General features: G+C 55.3%; 1 protein-coding gene across 1 annotated transcript; it reads left to right on the top strand.

Annotated features, from left to right (window-relative positions):
- Positions 1–5,200: 5,200 nt before the first annotated feature.
- KCNN4 (potassium calcium-activated channel subfamily N member 4) lies at positions 5,201–18,782 on the top strand. The gene is made up of 9 exons (XM_029241718.1): positions 5,201–6,330; positions 9,246–9,341; positions 10,591–11,021; positions 13,058–13,193; positions 15,781–15,891; positions 16,123–16,241; positions 16,559–16,628; positions 17,828–17,995; positions 18,307–18,782. Exons 1-8 carry the CDS (start codon positions 6,172–6,174, stop codon positions 17,990–17,992), a joined length of 1,287 nt encoding a protein of 428 aa, XP_029097551.1. The 5' UTR covers positions 5,201–6,171; the 3' UTR covers positions 17,993–17,995; positions 18,307–18,782.
- The last annotated feature ends 393 nt before the right edge of the window (positions 18,783–19,175 follow it).

Here is a 19,175-nt window from a genome sequence, read left to right as displayed (position 1 = left end):
CAACATGGCAGTCTTAGAGTTCTAAGAGAACAAAAGCAAAAGCTTCTAGTTCTCTTAAGAACTGGACCTGGAACTGGCCCAGCATCATTTCTGCCACATTCTATTAGTTAAAGCAAGTCACAAGCCAGCCAGATTGAAGGAGAAGAGACAAAGAGTCTACCTGTTGGTGGGAGAAGCCACATACCAGCACAGAGGAGGAGGAATTACTGGAGCCAGCTTGGGAAACAATGTGCCACGAGGGCTTAATGTATGCCAGGTCCTGTGCTGAGGGCCCCAGATATTCCACCTCACCTAATCCTCAAGCAACCCTGTGACACAGGGTATAATCATCCCCCCATTTTACAGGTCTCAAAGGACACACAGCTAGGGATAGCAGAGCTAGATATGAACTCTGGTCTGTCTCTAAACCAGGCTGTATGTGTGTTATGTTATTATGTTCCACCCAAAAATAAAGTCAGTGACCATGGCCATGTCAAGGCCTAACCCAGGGCTTCCCTGGTGGCTCAGCGGTTAAGAATCCGCCTGCCAATGCAGGGGACACGGGTTCGAGCCCTGGTCCAGGAAGATCTCACATGCTGCGGAGCAACTAAGCCCGTGTGCCACAACTACTGAGCCTGCGCTCTAGAGCCCATGTGCCACACTACTGAAGTCTGCAGTCCTAGAGCCCGTGCTCAACAACAAGAGAAGCCACCGCAGTGAGAAGCCCGCGCACCGCAACGAAGAGTAGCCCCCGCTCGTCGCAACTAGAGAAAGCCTGCGCACAGCAACAAAGACCCAACGCAGCCAAAAATAAATAAATAAATTTTAAATTAAAAAAAAAGGCTTAACCCAATTGACCCAAAGTCTCTAGATACCCAGATTGCGAGATATATATCTATATAGATAGATAGATAGATAAATAGCTTAACATAATACATAATATTTAATTGGTTGGGAACACAGAGATACAAAGGATAAACTAAAAGCAGAGGGCTTCCCTTGTGGCACAGTGGTTGGGAGTCCGCCTGCCAGTGCAGGGGATGCGGGTTTGAGCCCTGGTCCGGGAAGATCCTACATGCCGTGGAGCAACTAAGCCCCTGCACCACAACTACTGAGCCTGCCCTCTAGAGCCCGTAAGCCAAAACTACTGAGCCCGCGTGCCACAGCTACTGAAGCCTGCATGCCTAGAGCCCGTGCTCCACAACAAGAGAAGCCACTGCAATGAGAAGCCCACACACCGCAACAAAGAGTAGCCCCTGCTCACTGCAACTAGAGAAAGCCCACGCACAGCAACAAAGACCCAATGCAGCCAAAAATAAATAAATAAATTTATTTTAAAAATAAAATCGGGGCTTCCCTGGTAGCGCAGTGGTTGAGAGTCCGCCTGCCGATGCAGGGGACGCGGGTTCGTGCCCTGGTCCGGGAAGATCCCACATGCCGCGGAGCAGCTAGGCCCGTGAGCCATGGCCTCTGAGCCTGCATGTCCGGAGCCTGTGCTCCGCAGAGGGAGAGGCCACAACAATGAGAGGCCCGCGTACCGAAAAAAATAAAATTAAAAAAATGAAAGCGGAGAGGCGTGCACCTGGGGACAAAGACCAGGAGACAGAAACTCAGAAGCAAGGCCAGTGAGATACAGAGAGAAGCAGACTCACAGAGACAAAGCAAAAGCAAGAGAGAGATTGACAGAACCACAGGGTCTCCCTCCTTTAGCCAGGAAGCTCCATGGGGGCAGGGATTTTGTCTGTTTTGTTATTACTGTATCCCCAACGTGTAGAGCAGTACCTGACTCTCAGCAGGTGCGCAATAGATGGATACTAGGCTGGAAAAGCAGAGAGCCTGCAGTTCCCTCAAACAGCACCAGGTGGCAGTATCCCAATGCCCCGAAGCCTCCAAATGCCTAAATCCAAAAGACAGCAGTTGGAGGATTTGCCGCCACAGGCCTCAGACTTTCTGGACGTCTTCCCCTGGGCTGAGCCCCGCCTTTCCCTGCACAAGCCCTGGGTGATGAGTGACCTTTCCATATGAGACTACCTCTTCACCCGCTCCACCACCAGGCCGAGTTAAACAGCTCTTTCTTTGTCCTTGGCCCCTTCCGGCTGGGCTCCAAGGCATCTGGGTCCATTCCAGGCCCGGAGATGGGGCTGGGATGAAGGTGGGGCAGCTGGGACGAGGCCAAGGAAATGTCCTAAGGATTTTGGAATCAGTTTTCCTAGTCTTCCTGGACCAGGAGTATGGGTCCAGCCCCCTCCTCCCTCAGACCCAGGATCCAGACCCCCGGCCGCTCCCCCATCAGACCCAGGATCCTGGTCCCCGGCCCCTCCCCCCTCAGACCCAGGATCCTGGTCCCCGGCCCCTCCTCCCTCAGACCCAGGATCCTGGTCCCCGGCCCCTCCTCCCTCAGACCCAGGATCCTGGTCCCCGGCCCCTCCCCCTTCAGACCCAGGATCCTGGTCCCCAGCCCTCCTCCCCTCCAAGTCCCTTGCAGCTGCCCTGCTCCCTCCTCTGGGCAGAGAGGTCCTCTAGTGCTCCCCCTCCCTGTCTTTTACAGAGACCCCTCTCCCCCTCCACGCCCCCCTTCCAGGGTTGAGACTAAAGGTGAGTCACAGGAAGCGCTGGGGCCCTGAGTCACCAACCCCCTCTCTAGGCTGCAGGGAGCTGGCTCTGGCGCAGTGTGCTACCAACTGACCCCCATAGCCCAGAACTTCCGTTTGGAGGCAGGTGCCCTTCCCACCTTGGCATCTCCCACACCCTGCCTAGTCTCCACTTTTCTCTTTTAGTCGTGGTCTCTTTGGAGGCAAAATTTCCCTCTGCTCCAACCTCCCTGTCTTGATTCTGACTCCTGCTTTCTCTTCACCACTAGGTCTCTTCTGTCTCCAGCTCTTTGAGTTTGTAAAAACTTCTCCCCCCCAACCTCCTCCCTCCCCTCTCTCCCCCTCCTTCTCTGTCTGTCTCTGTCCCTCCCTCTCCTCTGGCTCCAGCATTCACGGTCTCTCTGGTTGTCTCTCTCCCCTCAGTTTTTCAGTTGCCTGCACTGGAGCACAGAGGCTGTGGAAGGCCTGGGGCTGGAGGTCTCTGTTCCGTGGCCACTGACCCTCTCAGGCAGCTGCAGTCTGTGTGTCCCTGGCCTTTGGCCCCTGAGCTTAGAGAGGCCCAGAGACACAGAGCACTAGAGGCAGAGAGAGGATGAGACAGAAAAGAGAGCACAGGCAGAGATGGAGACAGAGTCAGAGAGCAACAGACAGAGACACAGATAGCGACGAACACAGAGAGGGACAGGGACAGGTAGCGAGAGTGAAATAGAAAAGCAGTGGGATCATAGGATCTCACTTCTATGTGGAATCTAAAAAAAAGGGTGCAAATGAACTTATTTACAAAACAGAAAGAGACTCAGAGACACAGAAAATAAACTTATGGTTATCAAAGGGGAAAGGGTGGGAGGGATAAATTGGGAATTTGGGATTAACGGATACACACTACTGTATATAAAATAAACAACAAGGACCTACCGTATAGCACAGGGGACTACATTTAATATCTTGTAATAACCATAATGGAAAAGAATCTGAAAGAGAATATATATATTATATATACATATATATAACTGAATTACTTTGCTGTACATCCGAATCATTGTAAATCAACTATGCTTCAATTAAAAAAATATTAAAAGCAGTGGGATGCAGGGATAGACACAGAGACAGAGATGCTGAGAGACATAGGGACACAAAGAGAGGCAAAGCCAGAGAGAGAAATGGAACCAGAGAAATGGACAGAGAGAGACAGAGCCAGAAGATACTTAGGCAGAACGGAGATAAAGGCATAAAGGAGAGGAAAACAGAGACAGAGAAAGACAGTCAGAGAAAGAGATAAAGACAAACCAAAAGTCTTCCAGAGCGGGAGAGACCGAGACAGCGGTCTGAGGCAAGGCCTGGGGAAGCCAAGAGGGAGGGGAGGTGGGGGGGTTGCTGGTCAGGCTGCAGCCTGGCAATCCCCTGGCTGCAGCATCTCCTCCAAGCAGACAGGCATGTGTCTCCATCACTCCCCCCACCGCATCTCATCCCGAGTGGGAATCACATGCGCACCATGGGGCCGGGCTCCAGCATAGGTTGTGTTTTTGTCACCGGGTGTGTCTGTGTGTGCGGTTTGGTGTCTCTGGGTGTGTCCATGTGGGTTGTGTTGGTGTGACGCCAAGCATGTCTGTGTGTGTCTCATTGCCCTGTGGCTGGAGGGACCATGTTCCTACATGGCATACAACTCAGGAGGGGAGAGGGGTTATGTCTGTGTGTTTCCCCAGAGAGTGGTGTCCATAGGGCCACCCACTACACGGTGAGAGGGGTTTTGTGTCACCTCGCCAGTGAGTCCTGGTGTGTTGCTGGTGGAGGGTTTTGATCTGTGTCTAGATGTACGGTGTACAGACCCGTGCATAACTTCTGCGCTGCTGCATGTGGTCACATGCCGCATGGTTGCCACTCTGGGGGTTACCATGCATCAGTCTGCATCGCATTTGCTGTTCTCTTCCTTATGGGTGTTGTGTGTGTAAAGTTGTGTATCACTCAGTGATGTGACCCTGTGTCTCCTTCCAGGTGTGTGTCCATGTTGGGGTCTCTCTTTTCCCTGCCAAGAACACAGACTGGGGACCCACACGCAGAGTGTTGTGTTTGCACGGCTGTGTTATTACATTGTACCAGAGGGCGTCCCCCGGTGCTGTGTGTGGTGTCATTGCAGGCCTAAGTGATGGCTGTGTCAGTGGGTCACATCTACTGGTTCATGAGACAGTGTTTGTGCTGGGAAATAGTGTAGCACGTGTTCTGTGTCATTGTGTCTTTGTGTATTCCACTGTATATGTTGTGTTTGTGTGGCCACCTGTGTTGGAGTGTATCATGTGCCAGGCTGTGTGTGGGTGTGGTTTATGGCATCGGTCCCAGGCGATGGTGCACGTTTTACTCTGCTCACGTTGCTCTTGGGCATCAGGGACCATGTAGCCTGTGGCCAGCCCCCCTCCCCCCGGGGCACCATTCTTGGTTGTGTCCTGTGTGATGCACCAAAATAGATCAAAATGTCTTACACGGGGCATGTGCCACTTGGGTTTCTGTGTGTGTCACTGTGCCTATAGGTCCGTTCCTACACGCATCCGTTCGTATTGTTCTCTGACTGCATATGTGAATGGCATTGTGCACCGGGGTATATTGTCTGTCAGGGTGAATCCATGTGTGTTGTGAATCATTCTATGAGCATATGTGCTTGAGTCACCACGTGCCGTGACGTACGTCAGTGTGCATTTCTCTACGTGCTGGGTGATTGGAGACTGCCATGGGTGTGTCCCTAAGTGCTGTGTGTCTGCACATGTCGTGTTTTGTTCCACAGGTGTGTGATGGCTGAGTGCTTTGTTCACACAGATATGTTGTGTGTGGCATTTGGGGACTGCGAGGTCAATACAGATTGTGTGTTTGTGGAACACCCGTATATGTTGTGTTTGTGTAGCTACGAATGGGCATCATCCTGTGTGAGGCGTCTGGGTGTGGCTGTTTGTGTCAGAAGATGTCGTGCCAACTCTGATTGCAGTGTTTGTGCCTGCGTGTGGACAATATTTAAGTGGCTGTGTGTGCCACAGGGCGCTGCCTGCCTCACTAAGTGCCGGTGTGTGTCGTATCATGTGTGTGGTGTCCGGGTGTGGCTGTGAGTTTCAGAGCTTGTCGGGAGTCGGGAGTCACTCGGTGTAGGTTGTGTTGTATGCCCATGGGTTTTATAGGTTCTGTCTCCGGCCATGCCGTGTTTGAGGGTGTTATCACCCTGTGTTGCATGGTGTCCGGGTGTGGCTGAGTGTAGGTGTGTATTACACGCTGCAGACCGTTGTGTATGACAAAGCCCATTGTGTGTTGGTGTGTGTCTTAATCCATGTGGACACACGCCTCTTCCTTGCTCTGCCCCAAGACACACCCAGCCCCTCCTTAGTCTGAGAAGGGGGGTTGGGGAGCCTCCCCTCTGCCCAGGGGCCTCCCCAGCACCTCCCCGCCCTGCCCAGCAGTCACCACCCCCCAGAGGGCACAGGCTCTGCTGTGCCTCAAAGCAAGAGCCCAGAGCGAGGGAGCAGAGCAGGCCGGGGACCTGCAAGCCATAGTGGCTGCTCTTTGTGTGCTGCGAGGTGGGGGACTCTGGGCAGGAAGCTGGCTGAGCCCCAAGACCCCGGGGGCCATGGGCGGGGAGCTGGTGCCGGGCCTGGGGGCCCTGCGGCGGAGAAAGCATCTACTGGAGCAGGAGAGGAGTCTGGCAGGCTGGGCACTGGCACTGGCAGGAATCGGCATCGGACTCATGGTCCTGCACGCGGAGATGCTATGGTTCGGGGGGTGCCTGGTGAGTGGAGGCTGGAGGCTGAGACTCTCGAGTCTTGAGGGAGGAGGGGCTGGAAGCTGAAACTGCTGGGTCTGAGGGAGGAGGGGCCTGGGGGCCAGGACTCTCGGGTCCTGAGTGAGTAGAGGCTGGAGACCCCTGGGTCTGAGAGTGGAGGGGGCTGAGGGCTGGACTCCTGGGACCTAGGGAGGTAAATGCTGGGGGCCCTCTCTGCAAAAGGAAGGGAAGAGGGGTCACAGAGTGTTAGTTTGAAGGTATTGCAATTAGACAGTTGGAGGTCCAGGAGCCCTGGAGGCCAGGAGGTGGCTGGTCAGATACTTGAGCAGATTAGGGGAGAGGTAACCCCAGGTTCAGTGAAGGGAGGGTGGGGAGAACGGCTGACTTCTTCCAGTAGGCAGCAGCTCCTTGGTCCTTATCTAAACTCTAATGTTTGCGCAGTATCTCAGAGGCAAAGGGCAGAGACCAAAAGAACTGGCTGGGTGGTGGGGGTGGGAAAAGAAAACAAGCACCGCCCCCCTCCCCCCTCCATCTCCATCATTAAGAAGCTCAGCTTCCCCAGAATCTATGGGCTATTTAGTCTGGGAAATAAGGGAGAGGTAGGTTTATGGTAGCCTGGACTCCTGGGTCCCAGGAGAGGAGAGGCTGGGGCCTGGGTTCCTTAGAGGTGACTTAGAGCGTTTTTAGGGGAAGAGGGGCTGACTTTGAGGATACTGTGAGCGGGGAAGGAAAGAACAAGTGGGGCTAGGACAGGTCGGAGCAGGTTCCCAGCACATTCCAGCCCTGGTCCGGGCAGTGATGGGGGCAGATGAAGGACACGGGTCAGAACTGGCGGCTTGAGGACGGGACAGAATTGCTCAACAGGAAAGGAGGGGGTGGAGATCTGTCTAGGGTAAGGGACGTGGAATTGGGCTGGTTGGAGGGCACTGATTTGAGGATTGAGTTGGGGGGGATTTCTGGGGGACAACACTCAGGCTTGGATTTGGGGGTGGGAGAGGCAGACAGCTTTGAAGTGACCAGGAGCCACACGGACTGTCAGGGCAGGCTGGCTTCCTCTGGCCGGGTGGCCAGGCAAGGGCAGCGGGCACTGAGGGGGTGGGGCCGCCGAAGCCCATGCCAACAGGAAACATGGTCAGGCCGACCCGCCGCTCCCACACTTCAGCACCCCGCCCAGCAGGCGAGGTGAGGACAAGGGAGCCCTGGCAGATGGGAAGAGACAGGGGGTCTTTCCTACGCCACCCCATCCCTCCGCTGCCTCACCTCCAATTGCTTCCCTCTACCACCTGCCAGGCTGCTGCCTCCAGCACGGGGACTCTGGAATCTGCTGCAGCTCTCTGAGCCTCAGTTTCCCCAACTGGAAACCGGCGGTGAGGGTTGAAGTACATGATCCGAAGGGTCCTCCTCAGCCCCCTTTCTATGACTGCCTTGACAACACCCGTGTCCCCTCCCCACCTCCATCGTAATCTAATAAAATCATTTTGCAGGGATCCAGACACCTGCTCGCCAGGAGGGAAGGGCTGGAGGAGAGGCAGGTGCCAGACCCCACCGATGCAGGGGAACGTGATAGAGATAGTGGGGCGGGAGAGGGAGGGTGGTGAGAGGTACCAAGAGGCAGAGATACACAGAGAGACCGAGACAGAGAGAGACCAAGACAAAGATGCAGTAAGAGATGGAGTGGTACAGACAGAGAAGGGGGTCGGGGATTCGGGGCAAGAGGAATTGGAAAGGAGAGAGGACCACCAGAGAAGTGGATTGCAGAGTGGGGAGGAGGTTGGGTCTAGTGGGATGTTCTTTGGGACAAACTAAAGAGGGGGATAGGGAACTGGGGAGCCACAGAAGGATGAAGGGGTGGGGAGGGCTAGGGACAACAGCACCATTGTTCGGGGAAGGGGGGCAGGAAACTGGCCCTCTTCCCCTGCACAGAGGGGGGCCCTGGCGGGGTCAGGGGAGCTGGCAGTGTTTTAGGAGAAACAGGTGCTGAGCTCAGAGTGGGAGCCCAGGTGGCCCCTTCCCCCTGACACCACCTCCCAGGCAGAGATCCACACACACACCCCCTCCTAGGGAATCCAGCAGTCCCAGTCCCCTCTAAATCCCTTCCTCAAGAATTCTAGATTCCTCCAAGGTATTGCCACACAAAGACAGGGGAGAAAACTTCCTGTGGTTTCTGGAGGCCATGTGCTTCTGGGCAGCTCTGCCCTGGGCTTAGAGCCAGGAGAGAGCGCAGGAGGTGGGGAGGGGGGCAGAGGAGACACACGGGGCAGCAGGACTGGGGGGCCTTTCTCAGAGCTGGGGCTGGGGTCTTAGGAACCCAGCCCCCTGGATGAGGGCAGGGGAGGTGTCACTCATTCCTTGGGGCCTGAGTGATAGTTTCTAGGCTCCTCAGGAACTGCGGAGGGCGGGCGGGGAGGGGGGGGACGGGGAGGGGAGGGACCTGAAGTTGCTTTCTAGGGCAGAGACCAGCTGGGTGGGAAGGGAAGGGGAGGGACCACTTTTTAGAAGCTAAATGTCTGTTTCTAGACACCCCCCCATACACACACACACACACACACACACACACACACACACACACAAAACTGAGGAACTATTATTAATGGGGACCAGTACAGGGGAATTAGGAAGGAATGTGAGTTTCAAGGTCTTCCCTCAGGGGTGTGGTCCTAGCAGAAGAGCTGAGGAGGAGGGTGAACACCGGCACCTGGGCCTGGGCTGTCCCCTTGGGAAGGAAGAGGGCACTCTCCCTGGGGACCAGATGATGGTTTTGAGACTTCCCCAGACCTGAGGCATCAGGAGGAACTGGGCTGGGGGCTGGGAGTTAGGAGGCTAGAAAATTGGGACTGGAGAAGGGATGGCGGTTTGGGAAGAGTGCAGCGGGGACTGAGGGAGACCTAGGATCTCACCCCTTTCTCTCTCCCTCCCAACAGTGGGCGATCCACCTGTTCCTGGTTAAATGCATGATCAGCATCTCCACGTTCTCGCTCCTTTCCCTTATTGTGGCCTTTCACGCCAAAGAGGTCCAGGTAGGCCCCCAGCCCCTTCCTAGCTCCCCTCAGCCCACCCCCACGCCCTGTCGGCTCACACTTCCCACTTCCTGGGCTGAGTAATGAGCTTCCTCCACCCTGAGATACATCCACACCCTCATCCACCCGGAGGGGATGAACCACGGACAGACAGACAGCCTCCCCGAGCAGCCCTGACCTTCCTCCACCTGCTGCCCTGTCTCACCTTGCACACCGGTAGATGCTGAGAGTTCCCGCCCCCAGGCCTCTGTCCACTCTGTCCCAGGTTGCCTCACACAAGACACAGCCTCCCAGATCTCACTTCTCCACCCCTGAGTCCCTACCTGTTCCTGTCCCAACAACCCAAGATCCTAGCCCTGTGCCCGCAGGTCCTTCCCCACTGCTGAGCTCCCCACCTCTGTGCCAACGACTCCACAGACCCAGAAGCCCTTCCCACCCGTATCCCCCCCTCCCATCTCATGTCTCAACCCACACTGGACTCTCCACCCCTTCCCTTCTCATCCCATCCCCCACATCCCCAGATCCTGTTTCCTTCCCCCCACACCTCTGCAGTATAAAATGAGGGTTATTGGTCGAGTGTGGTGACGCCCCTTGCAGTGCCTGGCACACAAGATGCGCTCAGTAAGAAGTACACATTATCATTAAAGCAGTCATTCGAATAGTTAAGTGGCCTGAGAGCCCTGGGCCTCAGTTTCTGCATCTATAAAATGGGGGTAAGAATATTTTCAATCTCACTGTCTTGTGAGCATTCACTGAGTCACACACACAAAGAGGACAGCGCAATGCCTGGCACCTCCAAAGTGCCCTGTAAATGTTGGCTATTATCATTGCTAATGGGATGATGGCAATTACTACTGCGTCCCCAGAAACTGGAGTTAGGACATAGCTCTATGGATGTGGAATGTAAGTTCTCGGAGAGGCAGGGGTTTTGTTTTGTTTGTTTTGTCCACCCATATCCTCAATATATCTCAATATATGGAACAATGTCGGGCATACAATAGGCACTCAATAAGTGTTTCTGGGCTGGAAGTTCTGGAAGTGGGCTGAAACTAGGGGGAGAAGGTGGAGAGATGTCTTCCTCGGTTCCTGCCCTGCCCCTTCCCACCCTCCCGGGCCCCATGCCCTGCGCTATCTGCCTCCCTCTCCGGCCCCGCGGGCGCGCCCCCCTTATCTCCCCGCGCAGGCTGGGGAGCGGGCGCCTGACCTTCGTGTGACCCCCCTCCTTCTCCATCCGTTCCCCTCCCTGCAGCTGTTCATGACGGACAACGGGCTCCGGGACTGGCGCGTGGCGCTGACCGGGCGGCAGGCGGCGCAGATCGTGCTGGAGCTGGCTGTGTGCGCGCTGCACCCGGCGCCAGTGTGGCGCCCGCCGTGCGCGCAGATCTCGGGGTCCCCGCAGACGGCGGTCACGCAGTCCAGGCCGAGCTTCCTGGGCCAGGCGGAGGCGCTGCTGTCGCTGGCCATGCTGCTGCGCCTGTACCTGGTGCCCCGCGCCCTGCTTCTGCGCAGCGGCGTCCTGCTCAACGCCTCCTACCGCAGCATCGGCGCGCTCAACCAGGTCCGCTTCCGCCACTGGTTCGTGGCCAAGCTGTACATGAACACGCACCCCGGCCGCCTGCTGCTCTGCCTCACGCTTGGCCTCTGGCTCACCACCGCCTGGGTGCTGTCGGTGGCCGAGAGGTGAGGGGGCGGGGGGCGGGGAGGGCGGGAAGGGACGGTACCTGGAGCCTCTGGAGGAGCCGCTTACAACCACCATCGCTCTGTACCGTGGTGCAGGTTGGGACTCCCTGGGACCAAGAAGTGGAGAAAGCCTATCGCCCCAAAGCCTTTCCTCCATCTGCAGTCTCCAGTCTCCCCAGACACACACACACACCATAGGAAGCCCTGCCCTTCCTGCTTCCAAATCTCTCCTGCCTCAGGTTTCCAGGCATCTGTTCAGTCTCAACACGCAGGCTCTGGGCCCTGGCCAAGGGTTGCACCTGCTTTGGAGGAAGGGGACGTCTTTTCCAAATTAGCACAGATGCACTGTAGGTGCTCCCAGTGACCCCCGGGCTGCGCCAGAAGGGAATTCCGTGCAGAGAATTGGTACGGGAATTCGAGACCCCCTGCTGGACTTTGAACTGATGCTGGAACTGTACCCCTCAGGGCCTCCACTTACGTTACAGATAAACAAATTGGGGGTAATCTTAGCCAGTGGTTCTCAAAGTGTGGTTCTGGACCAGCAGCATCTCCTGGGAACTGGTTGCAAATCCAAACTCGCAGGCCCCACCCGGATCTGTGGAATCCAAAACTCTGGTGGGTTGGGCCCAGCAATCTTTTTTAACAGTTCACGCTGAAGCTGGCTGAAATTTGAGAACCTCTGGTTTCGTACATCTGGCAAAGGATTCTTGAGGGGAGATGGAGAATGGGAAGAACTGGCCTTAGATCTCTCCTCTCTGAGCCTCTGTTTCCGCATCTATAAAATGGGTATCAAAATCCACCATCTTTAAGGTCTCCCTGGCAATTCTAATCTTTCATGATTTTAAACTCATTCATCTCACAGGATCTCAGTTGGGAAATTGGTCAGGATCAGTAAATGATCCTCCCACCAATTTTCTCACCTGAAAAATGGGAGGATGGGGAGGGAGCCAAATTTCTAAATCTGTTTGAGGCAGAAGTCCTCAAACTTGAATGTATTTTGGGATGAAGGGGTTGGAGCTCAACAGGGCAGATTCAGTCGCCACCTCCAGACACTAATTTAGTGGGTTTGAGGTGTCTGGGGCCCTGGTGAGTGATGCTTTCCCTGCTTTGGCCTAACTGTGGGTCAAAGTTAGACAAATCCTGATTATCCATCCTTTCCATGGCTGGACCTAAATGTCCCCTCCTATGAAGTGAGGGGAAAAGAGGCAGAGTCTGCCAAGCCTTTTTATTTATTTTTTTAAAGTGCATTTATCTCCTTATTTTAAAGATTTATTATCTATTTTATTTACTTTTGGCTGTGTCGGGTCTTGGTTGCGGCATGCGGGATCTTTTGTTGCAGCGCGTGGGCTTCTCTCTAGTTGTGGTGCGCAGGTTTTCTCTTCTCTATTTGTGGCATGCAGGCTCCCGGGCGCGTGGGCTCTGTGGTTTGCGGCACGCAGGCTCTGGTCGAGGTGCGCAAGCTCAGTAGTTGTGGCGCACAGGCTTAGTTGCCCTGCGGCCTGTGGGATCTTAGCTCCCTGACCAGGGATTGAACCCGTGTCCCCTGCACTGTAAGGCGGGTTCCTTACCACCGGACCACCAGGGAAGTCCCCCGTCAAGCCTTTTTAGAGTCCCACCTTTTTAGTCCTGATAGGGCCACCTCTAGGCCATAGAGCATCTTTGCGGAAATTAGAAAAAGGTGCCCCTTCCTTTGAGTGGATGCAGCCCCCTGCCGGGTCTGACAAGTGGACTTCAGGCTGGGTGTCTGCCCCCCTCTCAACCCCTCAACCACACGCTCTGAATGTAGCAGCCCTGGTAGCCTAGCTGAAACCAAAAAGACTTTGGAATTGGTCGGATCCAGGTTCAAATGCCACAGCCCAGAGTGGTTAAGCATCTTGCCCAGGTCACACAGCAAGGAGGAGGCCAGGCAGGCTCTCCAAAGCCCAGAACTTAACTGGCTTTTTCTGAGTCCTTCTTGCAACAACTGTGGGTGTATGTTAAGAAAGAGGGTATCAAACATCACAGGAACCCCAGAATTAACCCACTCTTCCCCACAGACAGACCGTTAATGCCACCGGGCACCTTTCAGACACACTGTGGCTCATCCCCATCACATTCCTGACCATCGGCTACGGGGACGTGGTGCCGGGTACCACATGGGGCAAGATTGTCTGCCTCTGCACTGGGGTCATGGTGAGTACACCCACTCAGGGACCCTGCCTTTATCCCACAGTGCTCATCCCCTGGGCCCCAGGAAACCACAGAGCCAACTAAGGCACTCAGGGACACCCCCAAGAAACTCAGGTGTCTGGTCCCCCACAGCCCCATTCCCTGTCCAGGACACAAACACTAGCCTCATTTCCTTTGAAAATCCAGAAATCCATCCCCTGAGTCCTCGCTCTCTCCAGAACCTAGGACCCAGCCCTCATCCTCCTCGGGAACACAGGCCCCTGACCTCCCAGCCCCATTTCCTCCCAGATTCCAGGAGTCCAGTCCCAAGCCCCACCAAGACTCAGGTATCTTGCCCTCTCCCCCCGCTTTACCCTCTCAATCATCCAGGACTCAGGTACCTGGTTTCCCAGCTCTAGGCTCTTCCAGGACCCAGGAATCCAGCCTCCCAGCCTCCATTAAAGTTATTTATTGCGTTTAGACATCAAGAGCATGCCTGTGGACTCAGGCTGCCTGGGTTCAAATCCTGCTTCTGCCCACTTCCTAGCTGGGAGTCAGCCACACAATCTTTCTGGGTCTCAATTTCCTCATCTATAAAATGGGGATGCTGATACCAGTGTACTCCTCACGGGGTTCCTGAGAAGACGAAATGAATTAAACCACGTAAAGGGTCTCAAACACAGAAAATGCTCAGTAACTGGGTCAGGGGGTGGCGATGCGGAAGCTGTTGTTGTAACTGGTTCCAGGCGTCCGGCTGCCCCTACCCCAGCTCTTGTGCCCTCAAGGATGAGGCAGAGGCTCCCCAAGGGCCAGACTCCAGCCTCCTCCCCAGAGTCGGCCTCCTCCTAAATCTAGACATCTGCCCCCTTCCCCTCATAGACCCAGCACCCAATGCCTTGGCCTTCACCTCCCTGTGAGATCTGGCTCCCTTCACCCACAGGAATTCAAGCCCCCAGCCCTGATTTGTCCCGGGAAGGACATGGTGAATCCCCCAGTCCTGGGTCCACAGGTGATGCATGGGGGGAAATGTGACAGCCCCCTTCCCTCCAGCAGTGAGTCTTTGTGACTAGGAAAGAGGGGCAGGGACTCAGCCAAGGACACACTCCCAAAGGGTCAGGGATCCTCAGGGCTGCCTGGGACCTCCTCCCTCATTTGACAAAAGGAGAAACAGAGATAAGGCGATTTGCGGTCGAGCTCACAGCCAACTCCTAGCTGAGAGGTTCCAAGGTACAATGAAATTATAACGGCTAACTTTTATTGGGCACATACTCTGTGCCAGTCTCTGCTCTAAAGGTGTCAACTTATGGAATCCTCGGAGTAATACTGTGAGGGTGTGCACATTTTACAGATAAGAAACTCAGACCCTAAGAGATTAGATAACTTGCTCTGAAGCTGGGCTTGAAAGCCAAGCAGTCCCAGAGCCAAGGTTTACAGCTAGTAATTATTCTGAGGGTCAAGAGTTGAAACATATGGGGTGGGGGAAGACTTCAGGAGATTCATTCTAACTCCAGGTGCTACAGAGCAGTTGGGATTTGTTGGGGCCTTGAAGGATCAGAGCCCTCGAGAAGGAAGGGAGAAGAGTGAGACCAAGGTGCTCAGGCAGGTGAGGGCCGAGTTGCCTGGGACGGAAGCTGGGCAGAGGAAGAAGAGCGGCCTGGACCTTGGAAGGCCTTGAGAGCTGCACTAAGAAGTCTGGGGCAGTGGGAGCCTAGAAGGAGATTAGGGTGAGGGCATCAGGGACATAACTGGATGTTTGATCTCCCTGGGGTCAGGGTGGAGTGAGGGAAAGGCTGGAGACTGTCCAGAAGGGAGAGGATGTGGCCAGAGCTGGGCAGAGGCTGTAGGGGTGGGGAGGAGGGGGAGGACACCCTCACTGACCTGACGGCCCACTGGACCGTGGGGAGGAAAGGGTCCCGCAGGAGCCTGAGGTCTGCTCCTTGCCCAGAACCAGCCCTTCTCCCCAGTCTCCAATCACACTTAACCAAAGAGAACATGAGCTTCCCTGGTGGCGCAGTGGTTAAGAATCCACCTGCCAATGCAGGGGACACAGGTTCGAGCCCTGGTCCGGGAAGATCCCACATGCCACAGAGCAACTAAGCCCGTGAGCCACAACTACTGAGCCTGCGCTCTAGAGCCCCCGAGCCACAACTACTGAGCCCATGCGCCACAACTACTGAAGTCCGCGCACCTAGAGCCCGTGCTCTGCAACAAGAGAAGCCACAGCAATGAGAAGCCCGCGTACCACGACAGAGTAGTCCCCACTCGCCACAACTAGAGAAAGCCCGTGTGCAGCGACGAAGACCCAATGCAGCCAAAAATAAATAAAATAAATAAATTTATTTTTTTAAAAAAAGAGAGAGAACATTGTGATGGTGTAAATACCGCACCTAGGAGTTGGACTCGGACGCATGATTTTATGATCCCAGCTCCACCACTGGGAGCTGTGGGACCCTGGTTCTCTCTGGGCCGGTTTGCTTGTCTGTCAACTAGCGGTGGTGGTGCCTGCTGTCTGTGGCTGTTGGGAGGGCTCAAGGAGAGAGAGAGTTGGTGGCACACGGCTGGTCCTCAGATCCCCACGGGCCTTGTGTCATAGTGCCTGCTGTGCCCACAGGGGGTCTGCTGCACAGCCCTGCTGGTGGCCGTGGTGGCCCGGAAGCTGGAGTTTAATAAGGCAGAGAAGCACGTGCACAACTTCATGATGGATATTCAGTATACCAAAGAGGTGAGGGGGGACTCCAGCACCCAGAGCACACCCCTTCCACAGCCCCAGGATCCAGGCCCCCGGCCCCTCCCCGCTCAGATCCAGGATCCAGGCCCCCGGCCCCTCCTCCCTCAGACTCAGGATCCAGTTACCCGGCCCCTCCTCCCTCAGACCCAGGATCCAGACCCCGGGCCCCTCCTCCCAGAACCCTAGGAGGACTATCTCGCTTGACACTGTGAAACCCACCCCCAGATGAAGGAGTCGGCCGCCCGAGTGCTGCAAGAGTCCTGGATGTTCTACAAACATACACGCAGGAAGGACTCTGGAGCCACGCGCAGGCACCAGCGCAGGCTGCTGGCCGCCATCAACAGGTGAGGACCTCTGTGCGTGCGCACGCCATGTCCAAGTCTCTTCCTCTCTGCAGGGTGCACGCGCATGCGCGCGTGTGTGTGTGACCAAGCATGAACGCGTGCCCAGGTCAGGATGCCCATGTGTTGTCTCACTGAACGGATGCCCACCTGGACCTCACAGTGACTCTGCGTGATGGTTTCGTTTACATGTCTCAGAGTGTCTGTGGGCCTGGATGCCCGGGTCTCTACGTGGGAGGCGGGCTCATGGGTGCAGCCACCCCTTCTCACCCCACCTCTGAGCTAGGGCCACTTTGACCCCCGCATTTTTTTACCCCCAGGTTCCGCCAGGTGCGGCTGAAACACAGAAAGCTCCGGGAAAAAGTGAACTCTATGGTGGACATCTCCAAGGTACTGGGATCCCATGAGAGGGGGTCTGGGAGAAGAGGGAGGTTGGGGGCGGCTGGTAAGGAGATCTGGCCCTGGAATAGGGAACGCTGGCACACACAGGCACTCACTAAAGGTTTGTGGCTGAACGAACGAATGAATGAATAAGTGAATGATGCAATAGCGTTTCTCATGTAAGGTGCGGTTTCCTTTGAAACTTAAATAACTTGTACAAAGAACTCCAGTGTTCGATGTGAAATTATCTCCATTGTCAAGTTACTTACATGTGGACGGATATAAAATTCCTTTCAACTATGACTCTTATACAACAATAAAACCAAAGCAAATTGACAAACCAAGTTCAGACACAAAGGGCAAAGCAATAAAATGAGAATTAACAGCACTGACACACGGACAGGTGGAAAACTCAATCTGTGTTGCTATTGTGAAGAGGGGGCCCAGGAGCGCTGGGCAGCCTTGCCTGGCCAAGGGGTGACTCAGCTTGCCCTCCTTCTCCTGGGTCCCCTTGATTCTGAAGTGCTCGAGTAGGTGACATCATGTACCCCGGCTTGGCTCACAGCACCTCTTGCTTATCCGGTAGCCTCTGCTTTTTTCTCATTAGTCCACGACAATTCAAACAGTGGCCCTTGGCCCCAATACCATGGTAAACACAGCCACAGATGCCGGCCCCTAAACTGCATGGTGGTGGCCTAAATCTGCCGGAATTGGCAGGTCATGATTTCCAAGATTATCCACCCGGCCCAAAACACGGAAGTCAAGAGTTCTCATAGAAAGCTCACACACTCTCAAGGACGAAGCTGTGAATCCTAGTTTGAGAAGGCAGAGAAAGGGCTCTGTGGATTGTGAAGTCAGGCAGTCATCAATTACACAAAGATTTAAGTGAGCACCTACTAAGTTCTAGGGCCTCCCTGATCCAGGTGCTGCCTTGGGCGTGTCATTTAACTGCTCCAGGCCTGTTTCCTCAGCTCTTAAAAATAGAAACAGGATTCCCACTGCCCACACTTTTAGGAGGATTTTAAACTATAAAAAGCACCAGGCCAAGTTGCTGGGCGGTGGCAGGTGGTTGATAAGGTACCTGATACTATTGAGGATAATCCTCCAAGGCCTGTAAGGACTTAGTAAATGCTGGTTCCGCTGCCTTACTCCACGGGGCAAGGAGAGTCTCCCCCAGCCACCGATCCCTCTGACCTCTCTCTGCCCAGATGCACATGAGCCTCTGTGACCTGCAGCTGGGTCTGAGCACCTCACACCAGGCCCTGGAGAAGCAGATTGATGCGCTGGCAGGGAGGCTAGACACCCTGACCGAGCTGCTTAGCGCTGCCCTGGGTCCACGGCAGCTTCCAGAACCAAGCCAGGAGGCCACGTAGCTGGTAAGGGAGCTGGGACTTGGGCAGGAGAACATCCTGGAGGAAGGGTGCCTGTGGCCAGCACTCCATGTGACTAAGGGGGTGGGGGATGGGTGGCCTGGAGGTGAGGCCACCCTTTCTCTTCCGCTTTGGCTCTGTCTGGATGGAGGGACTCCAAGTTCGGGGCTGGACCAGCAGCAAAGGAAACAGACGTTCCATCCCCCCTTCACAGACTCTCAGTACCCGCTCTCTCTTTCTTTGCTTGGTCTCTGTCTCTGTCTCTTCCTCTGGTGTCTGGCCTGCTTGTCTATCCATCTCTCTGTTTGTCTCCCCAGGACCCAGCCAGGAAGAACCAGGCTACTTTCCCCAGGATTAAGGTCAAGGACATTCTCTCTGCTACTCCTAACCCAGCCCCATGCATAAAGCCAGTTAAGCGTAAGGACCGAGGGGGGCCACACCTTGGGGTGGGTTGACTCCCTGATGGCTGCTGGCGGGGACACTAGCTGAAGGAGGGAGGCCGTGGCCCATCCCCACCGAGGCCCCAAACGGGAAAATGGTCACCCCTGTCCCACATACCCTGTGCCTGGGGACTGGGACTCCTGAGTCCCAGAGGAGGAGGGGAGCGGGGGCCCAGAGTCCAAGATCCTGGACTGCATCAGTTACCCGCTGACCAGCACAGATGAAGGAACGAGGCCCGAGGCAGAAGGCAGAGCCCCCTGGCGGGAGATCGAGGAGGACACCAATTCTCCAGAGCTGCAGAGAATTATCTGGTGGGGGAGAAGGTGGGACCTGGGGGGAAGGGTGAAGCTCACCAGTCTCTGCTCTTATACTTTGTAATAAATGTTAAACAAAGTCAGAAGAAGTTGCTGTTTCTTTCGAAACATATCCACACTCCAAACAGGCAGGTCAGCCAGTGGAACGCCCTTGCCCTGTCTGAACCTGTTTCCCCATCTATAAAACAGAGGCCTCTAAGAAGTATCCTCCCAGGTCTGTAGGCTGGGGAGTCCTCAACTCCCACCTGGCCCCAGCCCAGATCTGGGGTGAAGAGCAAGGGCTTTCAATTCAGGCCCAGGAGCCCAGCCCCCCAGCCCCTCCTCCCTCAGACCGAGAAGTCCAGGCCCCCAGCCCTCCTCCCTCAGATTTGGATCAGGGTCCAAATCCTGGCTCTGCCAACCACTGGCTGTGTGACTTTGGGCAAGTGGCT

This window comes from Monodon monoceros, unplaced genomic scaffold, assembly GCF_005190385.1.
Source record: "Monodon monoceros isolate NGI ecotype Baffin Bay Population unplaced genomic scaffold, NGI_Narwhal_1 Super_Scaffold_10, whole genome shotgun sequence".
NCBI lineage: Eukaryota > Metazoa > Chordata > Mammalia > Artiodactyla > Monodontidae > Monodon > Monodon monoceros.
Note: the sequence above shows the minus strand (reverse complement) of the source record. Positions and strands in the feature narration are given on the sequence as shown.

Coding starts and splice junctions, on each gene's coding strand:
- KCNN4 (XM_029241718.1), top strand. CDS start 6,172: ATGGGCGGGGAGCTGGTGCCGGGCCTGGGGGCCCTGCGGCGGAGAAAG. Junction 15,892..16,122: donor ATATTCAGTATACCAAAGAG/GTGAGGGGGGAC, acceptor ACCCACCCCCAG/ATGAAGGAGTCGGCCGCCCG. Junction 16,629..17,827: donor CTATGGTGGACATCTCCAAG/GTACTGGGATCC, acceptor CTCTCTGCCCAG/ATGCACATGAGCCTCTGTGA.